General features: G+C 50.0%; 1 protein-coding gene across 2 annotated transcripts; it reads right to left on the reverse strand.

Moving 5' to 3' along the window:
• Nucleotides 1–7287: 7287 nt before the first annotated feature.
• Nucleotides 7288–20581, reverse strand: CSPG5 (chondroitin sulfate proteoglycan 5). 2 transcript variants are annotated; one of them, XM_079934288.1, is made up of 5 exons: nt 20344–20581; nt 18542–19661; nt 15535–15723; nt 13573–13648; nt 7288–7451 (listed from the first exon to the last, which is right to left on the reverse strand). In XM_079934288.1, exons 1-5 carry the CDS (start codon nt 20438–20440, stop codon nt 7290–7292), a joined length of 1644 nt encoding a protein of 547 aa, XP_079790414.1. In that variant the 5' UTR covers nt 20441–20581; the 3' UTR covers nt 7288–7289. The 2 variants fall into 2 exon arrangements, with proteins under 2 accessions (XP_079790414.1, XP_079790415.1); XM_079934289.1 differs by lacking the exon at nt 13573–13648.
• Nucleotides 20582–21640: the final 1059 nt, after the last annotated feature.

Here is a 21640-nt window from a genome sequence, read left to right on the forward strand (position 1 = left end):
GTTTGTTTTTCTTTTCTTTTTTGTTTGTCTCTGAGTTTTTCATGAATGCTAAATGTTGTGTGTAAAAGAACAGTAGAGACAGGTAAATAGTATTTATGTCCAGAGTTGGGCATGCCTCTTTTTCTGTTAGGTTCTCAGTATAGAGATTGAGTCAGTCAAGTTGGTAGTAGGGTTGAGTGTGAGTTTTTTGTTGCTGGAGTTCCTCCAATGGTGGGTTACTGCTGTCTTTGGATTAATGGGAGGCCTGGGACGCTGAAGTGTTTTTCTGTTTCTGCATTCCAGTTTCAGCAGGCCCTGTATTCTTGAACCTCAGAGAAGGAAATTTCTTCATGCTTTTTCCACTCCCCAGCAGTAAACTGTTGTTGCTTGTTAATCAGGGTGAGGTCTGTGGTGAGGGCAGCTTTTATCAGCTTTCCTGGTCTAGCTTCAGTCTGAGGTAGGCCTTGTGCACCTGAGTCTCAATGTGGGGTTTTTTAACTTTCTTGCCCTTCCCTTCCTTGTCAGCCAAACAGATTTGTATCTGAGAGGAGTCTTAGGTGGGAGCAAGATTTCAGATCCTCCTGCAGTGGTAGCAGACCTTTGCATCAGTGCAGGGTCTGGCCCCACCTCTCCCCCAGGGTTGTATGGGTTTACTTTTACCCTCCCCCATACTTTTGCTTGGAACTGATGGCAAAAGGATTCTTGCTCTCCCCCACACCCGAGAGTTTAAAATTTCTTAAAATTTTTATTTATTTATTGGCTGCGTTAGGTCTTAGTTGCAGCACATGGGATCATCGTTGAGGCATGTGGGATCTTTTGTTGCAGTGCGCAGGCTCCAGGGCGCACGGGCTCTGTAGTTTGTAGCACGCAGGCTCTTTAGTTGAGGCGCGTGAGCTCAGTAGTTGTGGCACATGGGTTTAGTTGCCCTGCAGCATGTGGGATCTTAGTTCCCTGACCGGGGATCAAACCCGCATCCCCTGCATTGGAAGGTGATTCTTTACCACCAGGCCACCAGGGAAGTCCCCCGGAGAGTTTTTGAAGCAAGGCTTATAGTGGGGAGAGAGGCTTCCTGTCCCTTCTCAGAGGCAGACAGCTTTGTTTTTACCCCTTTCATTTTTCCTGGTCATGGGAACATGAAGATTTCTAGCAGCTTAAGGCTTTTGCTTTGATTGATAGACGTCTAGGAAGCGGGTGATGTTTTGTTCCTGTGCACCAGTAACTAGGGTGCTCTCAGGTCTTCTGCCACTTCCCTCCTGTTTTTCTTGTGAGCACCCAATTGAGGTTTGTGGAAAAGAGCTTGTGAATGGCTGTAGACAACCCTTATGTCTGGAGCTCTGGAGCTGGGATTCTGAACTGTCAGGCTAGCTCACACTCTGCCTTTATGAATTCATTGACATTTTAGCTGTCTTCTTTCCTACTTTTGTGGTACTACCTCTTCCTCCTGGGCTCTGCCATGGATGAAGTACATGTGCTCTGTGTCTCTTTGAAGGGGTTTATCACCCTTTGTAATTCAAATTATCTAGCTGCTTTGTGACCTTAGCTCTCTGATTGGGCTCACGAAGTTGTGACTGTAGGTTATCTGACTTTTTCTTGCTGTTAGGGTGTGAGTGATGTTCTCATGTGACTTTCAGTATCCTAGGTGGAAGCAACTCTTTATGAATGATTTTGTAACCAGAAAGGATGATTGGTAAATTTGACTTCATAAAAATTAACTTTAAGGGAATTGCCTGGTGGTCCGATGGTTAGGACTCTGCACTTCCACTGCAGGGGGCATGGGTTCAATCCCTGGTTGGGGAACTAAGATCCTGCCAGCCATGCAGCGTGGCCAAAAAAAAAAAAAAAAAAAAAAAAAATTTACTTTAATATTAACTTAGTTAACATGAAGAGTATGAAACTGCAAGACACAGAGTGGGAAAAGATATTTGCAACACATAGGACAAATAAAAAGCTCATAAATGGGATATATAAAGAATGCCTGTCAACTGTTATATATAGAATGGATATAAGGTCCTACCGTATAGCACAGGGAACTGTATTCAATATCATGTGACAAACCATAACGGAAAAGAATATGAAAAAGAATATATATGTATAACTGAGTCATGTTGCTGTACAGAAGAAATTAACACAACATTGTAAATCATCTATACTTCAATAAAATTAAGAAAAAAGAATACCCGGGAATCAGTAAGGAAAAGATAATCTAATAGATAAACTGGCTAAAGAGTTAAACAGGTGCTTCACAAAAGCAGAAATATAGATGATGAATAAACATATGAAAAGGGGTGCCATTTCATTAATAATTAGGGAATGCAAATTAAAATCACAATTACACACCATGAGGGAGCCTATAAAAGTGGCTAAAGTTGAAAATGTGTGACAATATCAAGTTTTGGCAAGGATATGGAGCAAAGCAACTCTCCTCCACTGCTGGTGGGAGTTATTAGTTGATAACAAGCACTTTCGACATTATCTTGTAAAGGTAAAGACAGGCTAAATTCCATTCTAGCAATTCTGCTCCTAGCTATACACCTCAGAATTGCAGGACACGTGTACCAGGAGGCTAAGCCCTCTGATGGACACATTCTTCCTTGGCTTTGATAAACCTTCGGCCAGAGTACTGCAGAGTCTGGCTGGCCATCTGATCTCTTCGCGTACCTATGCATATCTTTGCTCCCATGTACTTTGCAGAATCTCATTGTAACACACTCAGGAGACAAAATTACTTCCAAGTTTGCTTTAGCGGAGCCCCGCATTCTTCCCCCAAGCCTCTCCGCTACCTGTGCTGAGGGAAGAGCCTCTGCTGCAGTTCTCAGCAGTGGCGGTACTTACACATCTCAGTAAAGCCGCCTTCATCCCCCTGCAGGAACTCACCCTTTCCCTTGGGCCTGAAGGTGGTTTTGTATAGCCCCTTCTGTGTCTCAGAATCCCTCCACGTACTTTACCTCGTATGACCCCGTGACATGGGAAGTAATCTCCACCAGGCGGGGCTTTTTGTCCGTTTTGGTCATTGCTCTATCCCTGATGCGCAGGTAGTCCTGTTAAAAGATAGGAATTTTACAGGTGAAGAACCTGAGGCTCAGAGAGGTCACTTGACTCCTAAATGGAGAGACCTTCTAGCCCTGAGTTTGGTGTGTAGTGTTGCTTTTTGGAGTACAGGATAACTTTTTTATTTCTATAAATGATATGAGAAAGGACAAGGAACTGTAAATATAGTGTCTACAGTGTGATGTCATACAGAGGAAAGGACACTGAAAAAGTTCAAGGTCTGGTGTCTAATACTGTCACTGCTGCTTTCCGGTCCTAAGGCCTGGTCTCCAGGCTCTGGTGAGGATGTGATGAGAACATGAATCTGAAAGTGTTCTGTACATAGTAAGGTGTATTTGTGGGTTGAACTGTGTCCCCCGCAAAAAGGTATGTTGAAGGTCTAACTCCCAGTACCTGTGAGTGTAACCTTATTTGGAAATAGGGACTCTGCAGTTGTAATCAAGTTAAGACAAGGTCATACTGGATTAGGGTGGGCCTTAAATCTAATGACTTGTGTCCTTATAAGAAGGCCTTGTGAAGACACAGAGACAAGGACACACACAGAGGGAAGACACCATGTGAAGGCAGAGGCAGAAACTGGAGTAACTACAGGCCAAAGAATGCCAAGGATTACTGGCAACCACCAGAAGCTAGGAAGAGGCAACGAAGGATTCTTCCCTGGAGCTGAGGGAGCACAGTCCTGCTGACACCTTGATTTCAGACTTCTAGCCTTCAGAACAGTGAGAGAATAATACGTTTCTGCTGTTTGAAGCCATTCAGTTTGTGGTAATTTGTTATGGCAGCCCCAGGAAACTAACACAGGTGTGCCATGTGTGTAAAGGATACGCCTTGTATCAACGGATGGTTCAGCATCGCATGTACACTTCTCCCAAGTGAAACGACCCATCGGTGCTGAAATGCTCCCCAGACTAATGATTTTCCTTCCTTGCTGCCTAAGTTACCCACATTTTCAGTTTGTCCTTTCTTTAGCGAGAAGGACACAGGACAAGCTGTGCAGTGGGGTGGAAAAAGCACAAAGAAGGTCTCCAGGGACTATCCTCTAAAAAAAAAAGCACCAAGGGGGACGCTGAAGGGGGATGTCTCAGTGCTAGGCAATTACTGTGGGCGCAGATGAGGAAGGGAACAGCAGAGATGGAGGTCCCCAGAGAGGATGCTGGCCAGCCCCATGGAGCGTAAGCACCGAGAAGCACAAGCACAAGGCAGGAAAGAGGGTCGGCGCAGATACACATCAATATATCCTATTCCAACATGTCAGCCCCTCCTTTGGGTCAAAGACTCTTGGCAACACGAGGTAAGTCTATTCATTAGGCCTGCACTATCTCCTGTTGCCTTCTGATCTGGGTTTTCCTATCCCTCTTGCATGTGCTATGAAGGTAGGATAGGGCTGGGGCTTTCATCTGCATTTCATAATATTCTTGTGGGAAAAACAAAACAAACACAATACTAATAAACCTTTGTGTCTGGATGGGATTTAGAATTTACAAAGTGCTTTCACATACAATCCCTCTTGATTGGGCCTCCTTGTGAACGATCCAGAGGTGCTTATCCATGAAACACAGGTCTGTCCCCTAAATCAGAGATTACAGGAAGTCCTAAGCAGAACCATGCCAACCTCCCAAAGTGGATACGGGTCAGGTTAGGAAACCATAATACACACAGGCCAACAATCCCAATATGCGGCCTTATCCAATAGCAAGGAGCAGACTGAGCTCATGGCACCAGTGGAATGCCATCTGGGCAAGAGTCCCAAGATGAAAACAGAGGACTTCTGTTGTCAATAAATGGGAGACTAGGTGAATTGGACCAACCCTTCCACTAAGGACAATCAAAAGGCTGTACAAACATCTTAAAAGCATCAACAAGCAAACAAGATTCTAAAGAATTGTTAGGCTGACATCCCAGAGAGGACAGGAATCCAGACAGGTAGGCCCAGCATTCAGGGCCACTTTTCCCTGGAGGCACTTGCCCATTTGGAAGAGGTGACTAAGAGAATGAGCTGTGTGTTTCTGGAAGTCTTGCAAGGTTGGGGGTCAGGGGGTGCTGGAGTTCAGGGTCCACCAAAGGTGGGACACTGATAAACCACTGCCTGTTTTGGGCTGAGACCCCAGATGGTTGTGCCCTAAGGGGTAAGGATGAACCGAAAGCAAACCAGCCCTTGCACAATCTGATAGGTCCGCAGTCTGCCTTCAGTGGCCAGGAAATCTCCAACTTTGAATCTGGAATAATGTGATCTCAGAATTCTAGTGCCCCGGCCATGTGACAGAAGCAAACAAAAACCCCCTCTAAAGGAAGAGTCATCCTAGATCTGAAAATCTCAATAAACAATTTTTCAAATACAATGTCCAGCACAAAATAAAAAATAATGAGGCACAAGAGGAGACAAATCAGGGGGAATCAGCAGAAATTAGGCAAAAGAAACATACTCATGGGGATTCCAGTTATTGGAATTATCACAGATTGAACACAGGCAAAGTTCTAGAAAACTCTCACCACCAGTAGTAATTCTGGATATTTGAACTCTTAACACTCTCTCTAATCCATCCTCATTTGTTGCCTGGATTGCTACAATCCCCATTCTCTCTGCCTTTACCATTGTCTACCTTGGCAATCTGTCCTAAATTGCCCTTTCCAACCTCATCACATAGGACCTCTCTGTCTCACAATCTCTAGTCACATAGCACAACTTTCCTGTGAGTATTCTCCCTCTGCCTTGAATGTCTTCTCCTGCATCTTCCTGAAAAATGCCCCCTCAACCTTCAAAGTCCAATTTAAATCTCTCTCCTTGAAGCCTTTCTGAATTCATAACTCCAGCTCTCACAGCTCTGTATATACATCTATTAAGTATTGACACATTGTATTATAATTATTTGTTTATAAGACTGTTTCTCAAGTACACCGTTAACTTCTTGAGGTTAGGATCTATCTTATTCATCTAGAGTTCCTGGCATCTAGCATAACGCCTGGCTGAGGATGTGCTGAATAAATATTTATGAAAGAAGGAAAGATAGGGCTTCCCTGGTGGCGCAGTGGTTAAGAATCCACCTGCCAATGCAGGGTTCACGGGTTCGAGCCCTGGTCCAGGAAGATTCCACATGCCGCGGGGCAGCTAAGCCCATGCACCACAACTACTGAGCCTGCGCTCTAGAGCCCACAAGCCACAACTACTGAGCCTGCGTGCCACAATTACTGAAGCCCGTGTGCCTAGAACCCGTGCTCCGCAACAAAAGAAGCCACCAGTGAGAAGCCTGCGCACCACAACGAAGAGTAGCCCGCACTCACTGCAACTAGAGAAAGCCTGTGCACAGCAATGAAGACCAACGCAGCCAAAAATAAAATAAATAAATAATTTTTTAAAAAATTAAAAATAAAAAAAAGAGTATTCTTAACAGGTGCTACAGACTGTTATGGATCGAATTGTGTCCCCCCAAATATCACATGTTGAAGTCCTAACCCCTAATGTGACTGTATTTGGAGATAAGGTAATTAAGGTTAAATGAGGTCATCAGAGTAGGGCCCTAATCCAATAGGACTGGTGTCCTTATAAAAAGAGGAACAGACACCAGAGAGCTCTCTCTCTCTCTCCATATGCACACAGAGAAAAGGCCATGTGTGGACACAGCAAGAAGGTGGCTGTTTGCAAGCCAGAAAGAGAGGCCTCACCAGAAACCAACTCTGTTGGCACTTTGATCTTGGACTTCCAGTCTCCAGAACTCTCAGAAAATAAATGTCTGTTGTTTAAGACTCCCAGTCTGTAGTATTTTGTTATGGCGGCTCAAGCAGACTAATACATAGACCATTTCTGGGATTTCAAACATGTATAAATACACATGAATACACAATGAAGGGAAGAATTCAACTCAAACTGACAAGAAAGGGTAGGGAGTAGAAAAAATTACATCAGGAAAATGCCTTTTTAAAAAGTTTTATTTCAAGAACTTTGTTTTTTACTGGTATTTCAAAAAAAGGTGGGTCAAAGTACAAAAAAAAAGTCAGTTGAATAACAGCATAGGTTTAGAAATCACAGCAGCAGAAGCAATGTACAGACAGCACAGACAAAAGAATCCAATGTATGCAATTCTCTTTAGGTTCTTTGCATATTTTGTGTTTTTTCCCTCCTGTACAAAATACACCAAAGCATGCCATGAGATCAGAAAAAAGAAAGGAGTTTAACAAATGGTTACAAGAAATATTCTGTACAAGAGGAGATAATTCTTCTCCCCTCCCCACCCCCCCACCCCCATTTCCTCTCTTTTTGCTCTGCTTTAGGTTAAGTTGTTCTGAAGACAATTCACCTCCAAGTCGGCCTGGTCACCTTTGCCACCCTCGAGTTTGGGCGACATGGAGTTCTGAATGTTAAATGGCTCCTCCTCTTTCAGGCAGGACTTGAGAGCTTCCTGGATTTTATGGGGAGCACTAGAATCATCCTGAAAGAGGAAAAAAAAGGTGAGGGAGGGGTGGGAAGGAGACAGTGGGTAGAGGGATCAAATAACATCTCAGACTTTTCAATTTGGCTGAAAGAATCATAACTGGAAAAAGGAAGAAAGCTCTGAGACGTGACTGAACCAAAGAGACTCATTAGCAGCTACTTTTTAGGAACATCATCCTCAAAAACACTGGCCAGATATAGATGAAAACTTGACAGGTAATTGCATTACAAATACCTTTAACTTAGGCCAGTGTGAGGTTTTCTCTTTGGCAGAGACTGGGGAGAAACAGTCCCTTTTAATACTTGGCCTGGCCCCTCTAAAGCCTCACCTGTTGGTGAGCTCTGCCTGGCCCCTCTTCACACGGCCCTCCATCTTGTTGAGTTCTGCTCTCACAAAAAGGTCTTGTTCAGGAACATGACTTGTCGGTGTATTCAGTGGGGCACAAACTGGACTGTGGTCAGGTGCAGAGCTGTTCCTGGCAAAATTAGGGCCTCTCTCCCCACAGCAAATATATGTTCTCTGACTAGAGGCTGGAGATGTGTGAGCCTCTGCCTATCAGAATTTATCTACCAAAAGATGCTAACTTACAAGGTGTTTCCTCAATCCAAGCCCTGTGCTGCTGGTTCATGACCCATCTCTGACTGGTACTCGTGCCCTCCTGCCTATCCACGTGTGCTGCCTGCAGCCCTGTGACAAGCTCCTGAACCTGAACTGAATTTGTTAAAGGTTTTCAGGAAACCCACACTGCACTCAGAGAACTCTTACAGCAATGCCTGCCTTCCCACTACTCTTTTCCTTTAGGACCGCCTGAGGGGATTTTACCCTGTGCAACTCAATGGGCCTCAGTTCTTTCTCAAGTGCTTGGAACTGTGCTGATCAAAGAGGTCGTGTAGCTACCCAGGCAGGTTCATGGATGGCAAGAAGGGTAACGTCCCTATCTGATCAGCTAGCTCAGACCTTTCTTGCTTTAACCAAAATTCAAGGTACTCATCATGCTTAAGGACCAAGGTGTTCTCCACAAAACTGTGAGCTTGGGTCTCCCTGGTGGCGCAGTGGTTAAGAATCCGCCTGCCAATGCAGGGTACACGGGTTCGAGCCCTGGTCTGGGAAGATCCCACATGCCACGGAGCAACTAAGCCCGTGCGCCACAACTACTGAGCCTGCGCTCTAGAGCCCATGAGTTACAACTACTGAGCCTGTGCACCCAGAGCCCGGGCTCTGCAACAAGAGAAGCCACCACAATGAGAAGCCCGTGCACCGCAACAAAGACAAGCCCCTGCTCACCGCAACCAGAGAAAGCCCGCGCACAGCAAAGAAGACCCAACGCAGCCAAAAATAAACAAATAAATAAATTAAAAAAAACACAAAAAACTGAGCTCTTGTCCATGCTCCCTGCTACTGAATTTGACCCATAATGGCACTAGGTCAGGCAAGTGACTAGTTGGAAAGTAGGGAAAGGCTCCAGGCCTACATCGGTTGCTACGGGTGTTTAAACGTACTGTGCATGTAGAAATCACTGTTACCTGCCCCTTGCTCCAGCCTCACTTAGCACTTTCCCAGAAGACCAGCTTGAACAGAACAATTTGATAGAGTTTCAAAGATCTCAGGAGTAATTTACAGACAACAGCGGAACACATGTTCCCCATTTCCAGTGAGACAAGCACAAGAGGAAATGAACTTCATTCTGTGCTGAGGCAGGTTTCAGGCAAGGCAGCTGCGCACAGCACGCATAGGCACTTGATATTTTCTACCACTGCTTGCAGAGGTTTAGAAAAAACTGTTCAATGGCATAAATGTATATGTGCTGAGATGGAAAGATTGCCCTGATATATTAAGTGTATTTTGTGCACACACACACACACACACACACGTTTTTTATAGAGAGGGAAGCAGAATGAGGCAGAACTTCTGTATTGTGTGGGGGAAGACGTTGGGCATGATCGCTTGAGACCCTGAGTAGAATGGACTTTGGATCACAGCAAAACTAAAAGCAAAACAAGATGGCCTGTACTCGCCTCTCCTCTTACAAGTGTGGAAATCACTTTCATGTTTTTCAAGATAACTGCCCCCACTCCCACCCCATCACACACACCTTGGGGGGATGCAGGGGCACAGGGATATTCTCATAATGTGAAAAAAGTGGATTTGGTGAGTCTTATAGACCTGGGCATCAAAACTGTGATGCCATGAGGGTGGGGACCCAAATTAAAACTGGCACTGTGAGGGCTTATGGGATTTGGACAGATGAGAAAGCTGCCTTCTGGGTCAATAGGAGGAAATAGTAGATCCTAAAAATAAGGAACACACGTATCCAGACAATGCTATGAGATGAGCTAAGTACCTTCAACATGTAGAACGGGTGAGGGTGTGTCTGGACCAAGATGGAGCTATCCCAGTCCAAGTGTTTCCCTCAGAGCTCCATCCTCTTAAGCCTAGGGTTGCTGAATCCCTCAGCAGAAAGATTATGCGCCTTTGATTTGGTGGAAGTCCCTCATCAAGAGGGAACTGGACTTCCCTCTGGTCTAAGTCCTGGGAACTGTTTCTGGCATTCTGCCCCAGCGGCATGGGCATCCTTCAGCCAGGGGTTCAGGCCTGGACGCCTGCTTGTCCAGACACAAGCCTCTATCAGAATGGGGTGGGCAGTCAGTGTTTTACCAAATACATGGAAGAAACAGAGACTGGGAAGTAAGAAAGGTTTAAATTGGGGGGTGGGATGGCGGTGGGAAACACTAAGGGACATCTTGGAAGGTCTGTCAAATCGCAGGAGGACCAAGTTACAGCCATGCACTGCTCTAACAGCACAGCTGTGAGAACCAACAGGGTGGCTCTCAGCGCTTGGGCAGTTTGCCCATGGAGTTCAGGTGACTTCACTCATGCTGTGCAGCCGGAGAGCGCCCGGCTTCCTACACACTCGCCATTCCTCCTGGAAAACGGCAAACCTCCACAGCAGGGGCTGAGGAGCTTTGGGCTTTTCCTTTTCCTCCGAAGTTCCTTTCCTAGGCTGGCTGCTCAGCTCCAGAAGACTCACACGCACTCGGCCGCTGGCTCACCAGCCACAGGGCCCCAGGTCAGTCCAGAGGGCCCAGGCGAGGAGCAGCACAGAGCGATGCGTGTAGCAAAGGAAAGGGACGTGCCCTCTACACAGACACCAGCCACGGACCCTTCCCCCACCAGACCCAAAGCAGCATGGTTTTTTTTGTTTGTTTGAAATCTTTTCAGAGTGTGGCTTACAGAGATCACTGAAACTGGGTAGGAAAATGACCCATTCAATCTCCTTGACTTATGTAAAAGAAAGAACCCCTCTACTAAGATAAATAAAACTCTCCAAAATTTTAGGAGATGCCAAAACCAACAAGGAAATTTGAGGGGTGAAGGGAGAGGGATGGGGAGACTAAATGAGCAGGCTTGACTCAGGTGCCCTCGTTTCAGCTCCTAGCTCACCTGGAGGTTTTCTCACTTTCATCCTGCTGCTAGCATCGCTTGTAAGCAATCACTGTGGTGGCTGAAGCAAGGGCTAGGGCTCCACTTCATCATAAAGCGGCAACTGTCTTAACTGTCAATGCCCACAAGATCTTGACTATGACCGAGTCTGACTTCTGGGCTGGGTGGAGGGAATTAGAGATGAAGTTTGTAGAAAATCCACCTGCTGGACAGGAGAGTCACCCCCTCACATGCTCAGAGTTTTGGCAGAAAGGACAGGATGTGTCCTGGGGCACAAGCTGAGGGAAGGATGCCGGGTGGAAATGGCCCTCAAGATCCAAGAGGAGCTAGAGAGCACGACTTCGCTGAGGGATGCCCCGAGTGCTGCCCAGACAACCCCATGGCCCTTCTCAGGCAGAGTCTACCATGGCTGACCACCCTGCTCCATTCCATTTTTGTTTTGACATATTCTTTTTTTTTTAAATTTATTCATTTATCTATTTATTTTTGGCTGCATTGGGTCTTCGTACGTGCTTTTTTCTCTAGTTGCGGTGTGTGGGGGCTACTCTTTGTTGCGGTGCGTGGGCTTCTCATTGTGGTGGATTCTTTTGTTGGGAGCACGGGCTCTAGGCGGGCTGGCTTCAGTAGCTGTGGCACACGGGCTAGTAGCTGTGGCTCGCGGGCTCTAGAGCGCAGGCTCAGTAGTTGTGGCGCATGGGCTTAGTTGCTTCGTGGCATGGGGGATCTTCCCGGATCAGGGCTCAAACCCGTGTCTCCTGCGTTGTTGGCAGGCTGGTTCTTAACCACTGTGCCACCAGGAAAGCCCCTCTGTTTTGCCATATTCTGAACTCAAGGTCAGTGGCAGCTTTCATGGACAAATGCCTTGCTTTCACAAAGTTGGCTCAGGCCAAGAAGAACTGGAAACCTTTGTATTGGCTCATGCAACCAAGGCCTCCAAGAGGAGCTATTTCTTTCCCCTCCATCTTGGTGAAGAGGAAAGGTGGACATAACAAGGGTGCCCGAAATGCATGAGTCGGAAACTTTGCTAAGAACCCTCACACTCCATGGACAATAAACACCCTGACTGCAGGCACCACTGTATGGGTCAGGCCTGCTGTCCCACATGTACGAGATGGCAGATCAGACAGTGGACCTGAGAGACCCCATGGCAGGCCATCATTCACTAGTAGTCCATAAATGACAACTAAATGCACATCACTGCAAGAGGCCTGGTAAAGTAGGGATAGGGTGTCCCAAGATAAGGCTCATCCTATATCCTTGTGGGTTGATTAAAGTGGTTACCAATCTCAGCGATTACAGGACATGTTGTTCTCTTGGTTATTATGTCCATCTTGAACTTATTAATATCTTGGTGCATAACAAGTATGTTCTTTCTCTACCCTTTATATCAAAGACTTTAAAAAAATTATCCTAAATTGGCCTCTTTCGTTTCTTATTTTAAATAGACCCCTTTGCTCCTCCTCCACCAGGCCAAGCTTTTCTTTTCTGGGATCTGGTGATCAAGGTCTCATGTACTATTATTCTCTCTTTCTCCTTCTGGGGCTACACTTTCCCCACCTATAAAAAGAAGACAATGGTCTAGATCTGTGCTGTCCAATATGGTGGTACTAGCCACATTCCGAGAGTTCTGAAGCCACAGGTAGCTGATGGCTGCTGTAGTGGACAGTACAGACACACAACTTTTCTATCTCACAGAAAGTCCCTCTGGACAGCACTGGCCTAGACTGTGAAGGCCCCTGTGAGCTCTTATACTCTATGGCCCATTATTTCAAAGAACTTCTTCAAAATTTCCTCTTAAACTCCACTGTTTCCATCTGAAAAGTCTTAGTTTCACTCCGTTATCTGCGTAATGATGCATTTACCTGGAGGTATGGAGCCTGTGTCATGTGCAGAATTCTTGCGTTTGGATCTGATATGATTTGGGGTTTGGGTGGTTTCTGTTTTATTTCTGAAATTCTGACAGTACCCAGTATTTGACTGGTTAGTCTGGTCCAGATAACACACTGGGCCAGTGTCTTTAGAAAATGGTCTATTGGGACCTTTTATTGGGTTTCAACTTGTATTTATGAGCCTATACTCCTAAGGACAGATTCACCCCTAGACTTAAGCTTCCACCCTACCATAAGTGTTTTGTGCTTACCTCAGCCGTAACCAATGTATATAAGCCTGCTCATTTTTAGGGTCCTCAAAACAGTGTCAAAGACACTGTTTTTCCAGCCATCCCAGAGGTTTTCCCACTCATCCTAAAGAGCAACCACCATTTGCTTCAATGACCAGCAGGAAATTCCCTAGCAATGAAAGCGGAGCCTTTCTCCTTGATATAGAAAATAGAAAGACAAAAATCAGACTTCTAAAGCCTAGGTGAAGCTAAAAATCATGTGTCATCCTAGAAACAGATCTTCTGTACTTTGTATAACTTTGTTTGTCCGGGAAGTGGTACACCATCACGCCCTTATTCTCACTTTCACGGCCCCAACTGCCTGCCCTATCCTGATCCTCAGAGCTCTGAAGAGTGGCTCCACACTCTGAAGTGGACCAGAGATGTGGCCAGGGGCTGGAGCCTGCACAAGGACAGATGTGAAGAAGACAAGTTACCTGACAGATAACATTATCATAGAGAGCCAAGGCACAGGCATGGGGGGGAGCAGGTATGGGGAGCGTTGCAAAGTTTCCTTACGTTTGGGTGAGAGCCCTCAGCAATGGTGGAGAGGGAGAAGTTATCATTGTGGAGCTCAGATGGGGTCCGGAATTTGCTGGTTAGGACAGAAGAGAGAAGGGAAAAATGTAAGTGAAACGATCACAGCAAAATCTGATAGAAGCTTCATGGGTCAGGGACTGTATTTCATCAAATGCCACAGATGCACCACTATTTGATGTACCACTAAGAAAAATCTTCTACCATTTAAACCATGATCCAATGCTTTCTTATCACCTAGAGTTTTTATTACACACTTTAAGGAGCTCATTTAGACTTTAGATAAAGAACTGACAATGATATGAACAGCTATGACCACGTTTGTGCATGCCAGACAATTACAACTACATCATGACTGCCATCAGGCCAACAGTGGTTATAAGACGCCAGCGACTGTAAGACACAATCCAGTTTCAGAGATGTTAATATGTGAAAAAAAACGTGTATCTTAGAATCAATAAGCTGCAGCAGTATCTGTAGTGCACTGGGTACATGCAGCATTTTCAGAGCAGTAACCAGGCTTGGGAAAGAAAGAAGGTATGCAGAAGGAAAAAAGGGAGGCGGCATCTGAGCTGAAGGGCTGCGGAAGCCATGTTTTGCACAAAACACATAACCAACTACAGGAGGACGACCTAGGAGGCCCCTCCCTGGGCCTCAGCTCTTGCTTCTCCACTCGCCTGGCAGCTGCTTCTTCTCTCCTATCTGCAGCAGCCCTGATCGGTGGTCCCGTCCCCACCCTGACCCTCCCCGCCACTCCAACCCTCTGGTGTCAGCGTGAGGAGCCAAGGGTCTTGGCTTGTGATCACAGGCACAGATGCAGCCCGCCTCAATGCACAGGCACAATGCAGAGGCCCTTGCAGGCCCACAACGGTTAGCTGAAAGGCTGCAGAGAGCTGCTGGCATCTGCACATCTCACGAGTTCACCCAGCAAAGGAGCAACAGATGGCGTTTTGTCCTTTTCCCAGGACCCGGGGCAAGTCCTTTGGTCACGTTCTCTGGAGGGAGTCTCGGGTCAGGGGGAGGGGATTACTTGGACAACAGGTTGAAATGGGGGGTGGGCGGCAGGTCTGCATAAATTGTCTCTTGGGTCCCGAGGAAGCTGAACTCCAGTCTCCTCCTTCTGTGACTCCTGTGACATTTCAGAAGGTTCTTTACTTTGCTTAGTGACCACAGTGATTCTCTCATAGTGTGTAAGGTCACATTCGAGTGTTCAAGCATGGACTTAAAGGGTAAATGCATGCTGATTCTCACATGTGCACAGTAGTCACTCCTCTTCTAAGAGCTGAAATGAGACTCCATATCCCCACACGGCCCTTAGAATCCACAGTGGAGAAAGTGAGGGCCGGGGTCTCACCACCCCCCACATTCTACTTAGGAGGGCTTCCTTGAGTCCTCTGCCCTTCTGCCTGGACCAAGGATTGACAAGTTTGGAAAGCAACGCACTGCAGTGCTAGACCCTCTCACTGAGGAGGAGCTGGTATTGAGTGACAGCAGATCTGAGGGAGCTGGAGTCACTTCATGCTGATTTGTGAGCAAAATCCTCACGCTGGCCACTGGCTGTCAGAGACCCAGGAAGCAGGTGCAGTCAGGTGGGGGTGGGGGACCGAGCACAGTAACGTACTTGACCAGAGTTGGGAGCTGCTATACTCAGGTTACCTTTTCTAAGCACCTTCTATACGGCGGGGTGTGTGTGTGTGTGTGTGTGTGTGTGTGTGTGTGTGTGTGTGTGTGTGTGTGTGTGTGTGTGGAATGGTGCTGGGCAGCTGCAGTGTGCCACAGGGGCTTAACCTCGGCTGCAATTCCAGCACATTCTGTGTAGGAATGGTTACGCTTGGGTGAATTTTTGGTATGAAAAACACAACCAGGGATGGAGAGCAGGTGCCAGAAACCCTCAGGACTACATCCCTGGGTCAGATGGGGTGGGGTTGGCTGTCACAGACTCACTTGGTCCTGCGCAGCTTGGTGTTCTCTGTCTTGAGCAGATAGAGCTTCTTGGCGAAGAACACCGTCATCATGAAGAGCAGGAGCAGCACAAGGGCAGCCGAGCCTACGGCCACACACATCACCTGGAAGTCAGTGATGATGGACTCGCAGCGCATCCCCTTGTGCCAGATGTAGTCCTGTGTGTTGCACCTGCAGCGGTGACAGGGTGAGACTGAGGCGATGGGCTGGCAGCCGTGGCCGCAGTGAGGGCCTGGCCCCTGACCCCAGGACTTCCCTCAACCGCCTGCTCCTAGTGGGACTTTGGGGCCCCCATCTGTGCAGACCTTATGGTTGCTATTGTTGCCTTGTCCTTACAACCATTCCATGAAGAGGTTCATGACACAAATGAGGTAACCGGGGAGCTGAGAAACTGAGCAAACTCAGTTTCCAGGAGGGAAGGGAACCCTCGTTTTCCACCTCCGTGAGAATAATCACAGGATTCTCCCAGATCCCCCCAGACCGCCCCAACCCCCCTGGGCTCTGGTGAAAAAAAAAAAAGATGGAAAACAAGACTAACAGGAGCTACAGCTACAAAGTAGTAGGATCCACCCTACACAACGTGAAAAACCTATCTTGTGGCATTGCAGTCCCATCTAGTTCACGTGGCTAACCAGACACTGAAAAATAAGGAAGCGACAGACAAGAACAAACACAAAGACAGATGTATACTCTCCCTTATCTCTGCAGCCCCCAAAGTGCTGCCCCTAAAGCTTCCAGTCCTATTACCATGAGAACTGTCATGAAAGCAGAGTGAGAATCAACCCTCTGGGTGGGTTTCAGTCCTTTCGTTGAGTGACTTTCTCTTGCCCTTGGGACATTCCCAGGCTCCAACTCTTCCAGTGACATTGCTGTTTCCATGGGAACCAGGCTGCTTCAAAGAGGAAAAATGTGGAAGGATACAGAGGCAGGCAAAGGAGGGAGGACATGAACCTCAGGGTGAATGACAGACAAGAGAAAGGGGTCCAGAAACGGGGAAATTTTGCATGGAAGAATTAGGTACTCCACACCTAGAATAGGGCAGGGATACGAGGCTAGCAGGGAATTTTCTCTTTTCCAACTGCCGCTTTGCAGTCGTGGGGGGCTGTTGGAGGATGGCAGGGAAAGAAGATCCCTCTAACCGACCATTCTAGAGAAGTTCAGCCATAGCTCTGCTCATTTCTCTGCAGTGGTCGGTGTGACAGAGACAAAGGCATGCTGCAGTATGCAACCAAGGGCTCAGCAGCCTCCTGTGAGTGGAATGCAAAACAGTTTCCAAGCCAGGGTTGGGCCTGGGTGTACCCACCAGAGGAGGAATCTCTGCTCTGGTAGGGAGGCCCAGTGTGATCCTGGGACGGAAGCTGTGCAAGGGGAGCTGGAGTGGACTTGTGTGAAGCCCTTCTGAGGCAGGAGCCACTGGAGGATCCATGGTCAGTACAGGCATGCTGCTCAGTGAGGACATGCTTACTCTTCCATTTGGGAGTCCTCTGATAGCTCCAGGAGGTTCTGGGAACTGTCTAGCTCTCTAGAGGCAGCAAGGGCTCCAAATTTCATACTCTGATGGGGAGCTTACTTTGAAGGTGAAAACTCAGGCCCCCAATAGGTTGAAAGATTACAATTTTGCAGATTCCATAGTTCCCAGGCTATAATCATTACTGTAGTCCCCCCAACTAGAGGCTGAGGAGCAAAATCACAGGGTTTCCTCATTTCTGGTAGCCCTTAACCAACCAGCAAGGTCTCGTTGCCATAATTTCTTGATCACAGTCCCTCTTTTTGGCAATGGCTGGACAACTCCAATCAGGACTGTGTGGACACATCCGATATGAGTGACGCTAACGTCATGATCATTTACAGGGAAGAAGAACTTCATGGGAAGGAACTGGAACTTAAGCTTTAATGACAAAGGCGCCAAAGGCGCAGCATTCATGCATTCTGTATGTTATTCTTCTACCAGAACATTAAGACCTACAGAAATTTGAATTCTTCACATACCTCCAAAGAGACCAAGAAAAAGAAACATCAGGAATGACACTTTAAAAAGAGACACCCAGATTTGCTCCTCCTAGGACCAGTGGAAACAAGTCCCAGGAAGAATCTGAGGCCTCCATGCCACTTCTAGAGCCTGTAAAGGATGGAGACAAGCAAACCACCCAGGTCACCCCGGACTTGTGCTTCTTCCAGAATAAGCCAGTGAGCTCTCCAGCAGGTTAACTACCTTGCTGTGACGGCAGGTGTATGGGGTAATTACTGATGAGGCATGGGATGGTGGTTGCAGACAATATCCTTACTCTGACACTAAACTCTCTGGGTCTTTAAAATATGCTGGATTGGGTATCCCCAGGAAGACAACAATCAAGGTAGGAGGGACAAAGTCACGACCCAAAGTCAAGAAACCCCACCACAACTGCTATGCCAGGAAAGACACTCTGCTTGACTTGACCTGTTCGAATGGCTGCTCTCTGGGTCTGCTCCCAACGAGAAGGTCTTCACTGTGACTTTATGTGCCACCCCAGGCATGTGCCCCACAGGGTCACAGGGCCTTCCTCCTGCCACACACATGGCTCAGAGGAAGTGGTCAGCAGTTCTCTCTCCTCTCAGTACGTTTATGGGCCTACTCCTTCTACTAGTTTAGTCAGAACTCGCCAACAAGAACTTGCCCTCAAGCCAGCAAAGGCCTTTTCCAAAATCTTTAGCCGAGTCCCTTCATTTTGCCTCTATAGTTTACTGGTTTGGTAAAGGACACAACACTTAGAGGAAATACACAATCTTATTTCTGAGGAAACTCTCCTAGTGATGAGATCACAGGAAGTGCACATAAGATGTAATTCTATAGAATATTTGCTGTGACTATCACTTGACCTGGGACTTCTGTGAATGCACAACCTCTGGGAAGCTGTGCCTGTCACATTCCCCTCTCTGCTGAGACAGCCTCCCATGCCCTCTCCAGGAGTTCTCTGACAAGCCCCCGGGAACCTGCCTGCCACACCCTTACCTGCAGAAGGCCCCTATGTTCTCCACCAGGTAGCACTGGCCGCCATTGTGACAGTAGCTTGGGAAGAGGTCGCACACTGACCGGCAGGAGCCGTTATGTCGCACAAAGCCACTGCGGCACTCAGTGACATTCTCGCTTGGGGCCAGGTCCCTGCCTGGCTCTCTTGGGCGGGGCCTGAGGGCGATGCTGCTGCCGGGGACCATCCCCAAAGTATGCTGTGGAGGGACAGCATGCCACCGACCGGTGGGCTGGCCTGTCCCGGGCCCCAGACCAGGTTTCTCAGTGGGCACTAGAAGGTCATTTTCATTTTCATCTTCCAGGTCTCTGCCTCCTGCTGCGTCCTTGTCATCCTCCTCTTCCTCCTCTTCTTCATCCAAGTCATCATAGAAGGATGTGGTAGGGTAGAAATCAGATTCATCAAAGGGGGTGAAGTCATCGTATAAGTCAAGCAGGCTCCAGGAAGGGGTCTCTTCCCCAGGATCAGGGTGGTGCTCTGAGGTACCTGGAGACCCAGGGAAGCTCCCCAGGTCGGCGCCACGGCCCTCACCATCCAATCCTTCGAAGTAGTCGATGTCAATTATATCTGACGCCGTGTGGGGCTCTAGTGTGCCCTGAAAGGGGTACGTGGGCTCTGGCCCATGAGGGTCAGGTGTGCTGCCTCCCAGGTTCAGCCAAACCTCCAAGGGGCTCTCCTTGGGGAGTTCAGGGTCTGGGCTCAGCTTGTCGCCAGGAGTGGGGGAGAGTGGCCCGTTGGCCTCTGTAGCCTCGGGGGTGGCGGGGGGCGTCGATGACTGCCCGAGGGCCTCGTCGGGAGCCGGGAGCGTGGCTGGAAGGGCCTGGGTGTCGCCGCTGCCCGCCTCTGCCGTCACTCCGCCCAGGCCTGGGTTGTCCGCCTCCAGCCAGGTTGTGTCTGTCACCGCCGCCGATGCCTCCAGAGCCTCCTCTGGCCCGACCCCAGGGCCCACCACCGCATGCTCGCCGCCGGGCGCAGTCCGAGAGGTCTCATCTTCCCCAGCTGCTGGTGGGCCGGCCTTCTCCCGCGTGTCGTTAGCACGCGGCTCCCATGCCAGGACTCTCTTCACCTGCCTGTCTGCCTCGACGGCTCTGCCCGCCTCACGCACTGTGGGAGGGAGGGAGAGGGGCCTGGCGTCAGGGCAGCGGCCGTGGTAGGGCCTTGGGCTGCGCCCCGCCCCGCCGCGGCTGCTCTCCCAGACCCCCGCCAGCCCTAAGCCTCAGCTTCAAGATTTCCCAAGGCCACGCCCCATCGTTAAGTCCCGCCCCGAGCCCGCCCCATAAGCCAGGGAACACACCCAGCCAAACGTTTCCTCGCTCAGGCCCCGCCCCCAAGCCTAAGGCCCCGCCCCCTACACCACCCGCAGTCTAACCAGGGAGGCCCCCGACTCCAGCTCCTGGCATAAATCTTACCCTCGGGGCTCCATTCCACCTCTAGGCCCCGCCCAGGAGTCGCACCCTTAGGGCCCCGCCCCGAACTCTCATCCTCTCGCCCCCCCATCACCTCCAGGTCCCGCCCCGAAGTCTCACCCTCAGGCTCCGCCCACCAGACCCCTTCCCCAGCCAACACCTGGATCCGCACACCAGAGTAGGGGCCGCCACCCACCACTCGGCCTCCCCCAAGTCTCCCATCTCGTCGTGCGCCCCTTCCCCCGCCCGGGCTGCAGGCAAGGCGCTGCCCCGCCCCCTTGCCACAGCTCGCGGACTCCGCCTGTACCCGAAGCCAGTGGGACCCTGACTCAGGGTGGGGCGCGAGAGCTGCTGGGGTCCCGGTCGCCGTCGGTACCTACCCGGTGCGGCCCCAGTGGCGAGGACCAGCGTGGCCCCCAGAAGCAGCAGCAGCGGCGGCGGCCCCCGACCCGGGACCCCGCCCTCGGCTCGACCCATGGCGCGGCGTCCCGACCGCTGTCCGCGGTCTGCCCGGCTGGCTGCGCCCTCGGCTCGCCGGCCGCCGCGCCTCCCGCCGGTGCTGCGGGCGTATCAGCCCACGATGGGCAACGGGAGAAGCCGCATGCCGCCGCCGCCGTCCGCCGCTGTCCCCGGCGCGCCGCGCCTCCCCGCCTCCCTCGCCGCGGCCGCCGCGCTCTGCGCCGCCCCCACCCCGCCCGCCCCGCCGCACGTAGCTCTGACGCTTGCCCTGCTCAGTCCGCCTGCCAGGGGGACAGGCAGACCCCCGGCTCCGGATGCGGAGACAAACGGACGTTGGGTAGCGCGGGTGCAGGCGCACAGCGCCGCGGGTGGCGTTAGCTGCCAGGTGCACTGGCGGGAGACCTGCGGGGCGGCGCCACCAGTGGAGGGCTGGCACGGGGCCCCCACCCGCGAGGAACCCACCCGCCAAGCGACAAGCAAGGAGGCGGGGACGCAGACACCCGCAGGCTCCGGGCGGGGCTCGGAAGGGCCGCAGGGGGCGGAAGCCCGAGCCCGCGGTGTGGCAGTGAGCCAAACCCGGGGGGCACGGAGCCTCTCGGATTTCTGCGCCAACCCTGTGTTCGGGGCGGAGAAGGGTCTCCGGGAGGTCTCCGAGTCCCCACGAGGGAGGGACGGTCGCTGACAGCGCCAGGCAAGGGGGCGAAGTGGACCTCCCAGGTCCTAATCGGATCAGACCTAATCCGTCTGCAGCCAAAGCCCCCGACCTTGCACAGCCAGGCTGGCCGGAACGCATCCCGGGGGCAGGGGGCAAGACCTTCCTGGAACTGTGGCTACAATGCCTTCCCTCTCGCCTCCGCAGGGCAGCCTGGGGAGCGGCCTTTAATGCCGGTTCCTTCCTCCCTCTCCAGGATACATCCCCCCCACCCCGCCCATGTGTCCCGGGCCACCAAAGCTCAGGTTGGTGGGTAGTCGCTAGCGGCTTAGATCACAGCCTGGGGACACGCGGACGCCAGGCCACCGTCTGTGTGCCCTGTCCAAAGCTCACTCTGCCGTCCAAAACCACTCATCTCTGGATCCCTGCTTGCTGGGGAGTCACGGCCTAGTCACCTAATTTGTCCACCAAACCGACTGTCTGCCTCTTGATCTAGTAACCCAAATGATATCTGGGGTTACTGCTCGAGATGTGGCAACCCTGGTATTTGAGAAACTCTCATTTCT

This window comes from Stenella coeruleoalba (assembly GCF_951394435.1).
Source record: "Stenella coeruleoalba genome assembly, chromosome: 10".
In the NCBI taxonomy this organism is placed as follows: domain Eukaryota; kingdom Metazoa; phylum Chordata; class Mammalia; order Artiodactyla; family Delphinidae; genus Stenella; species Stenella coeruleoalba.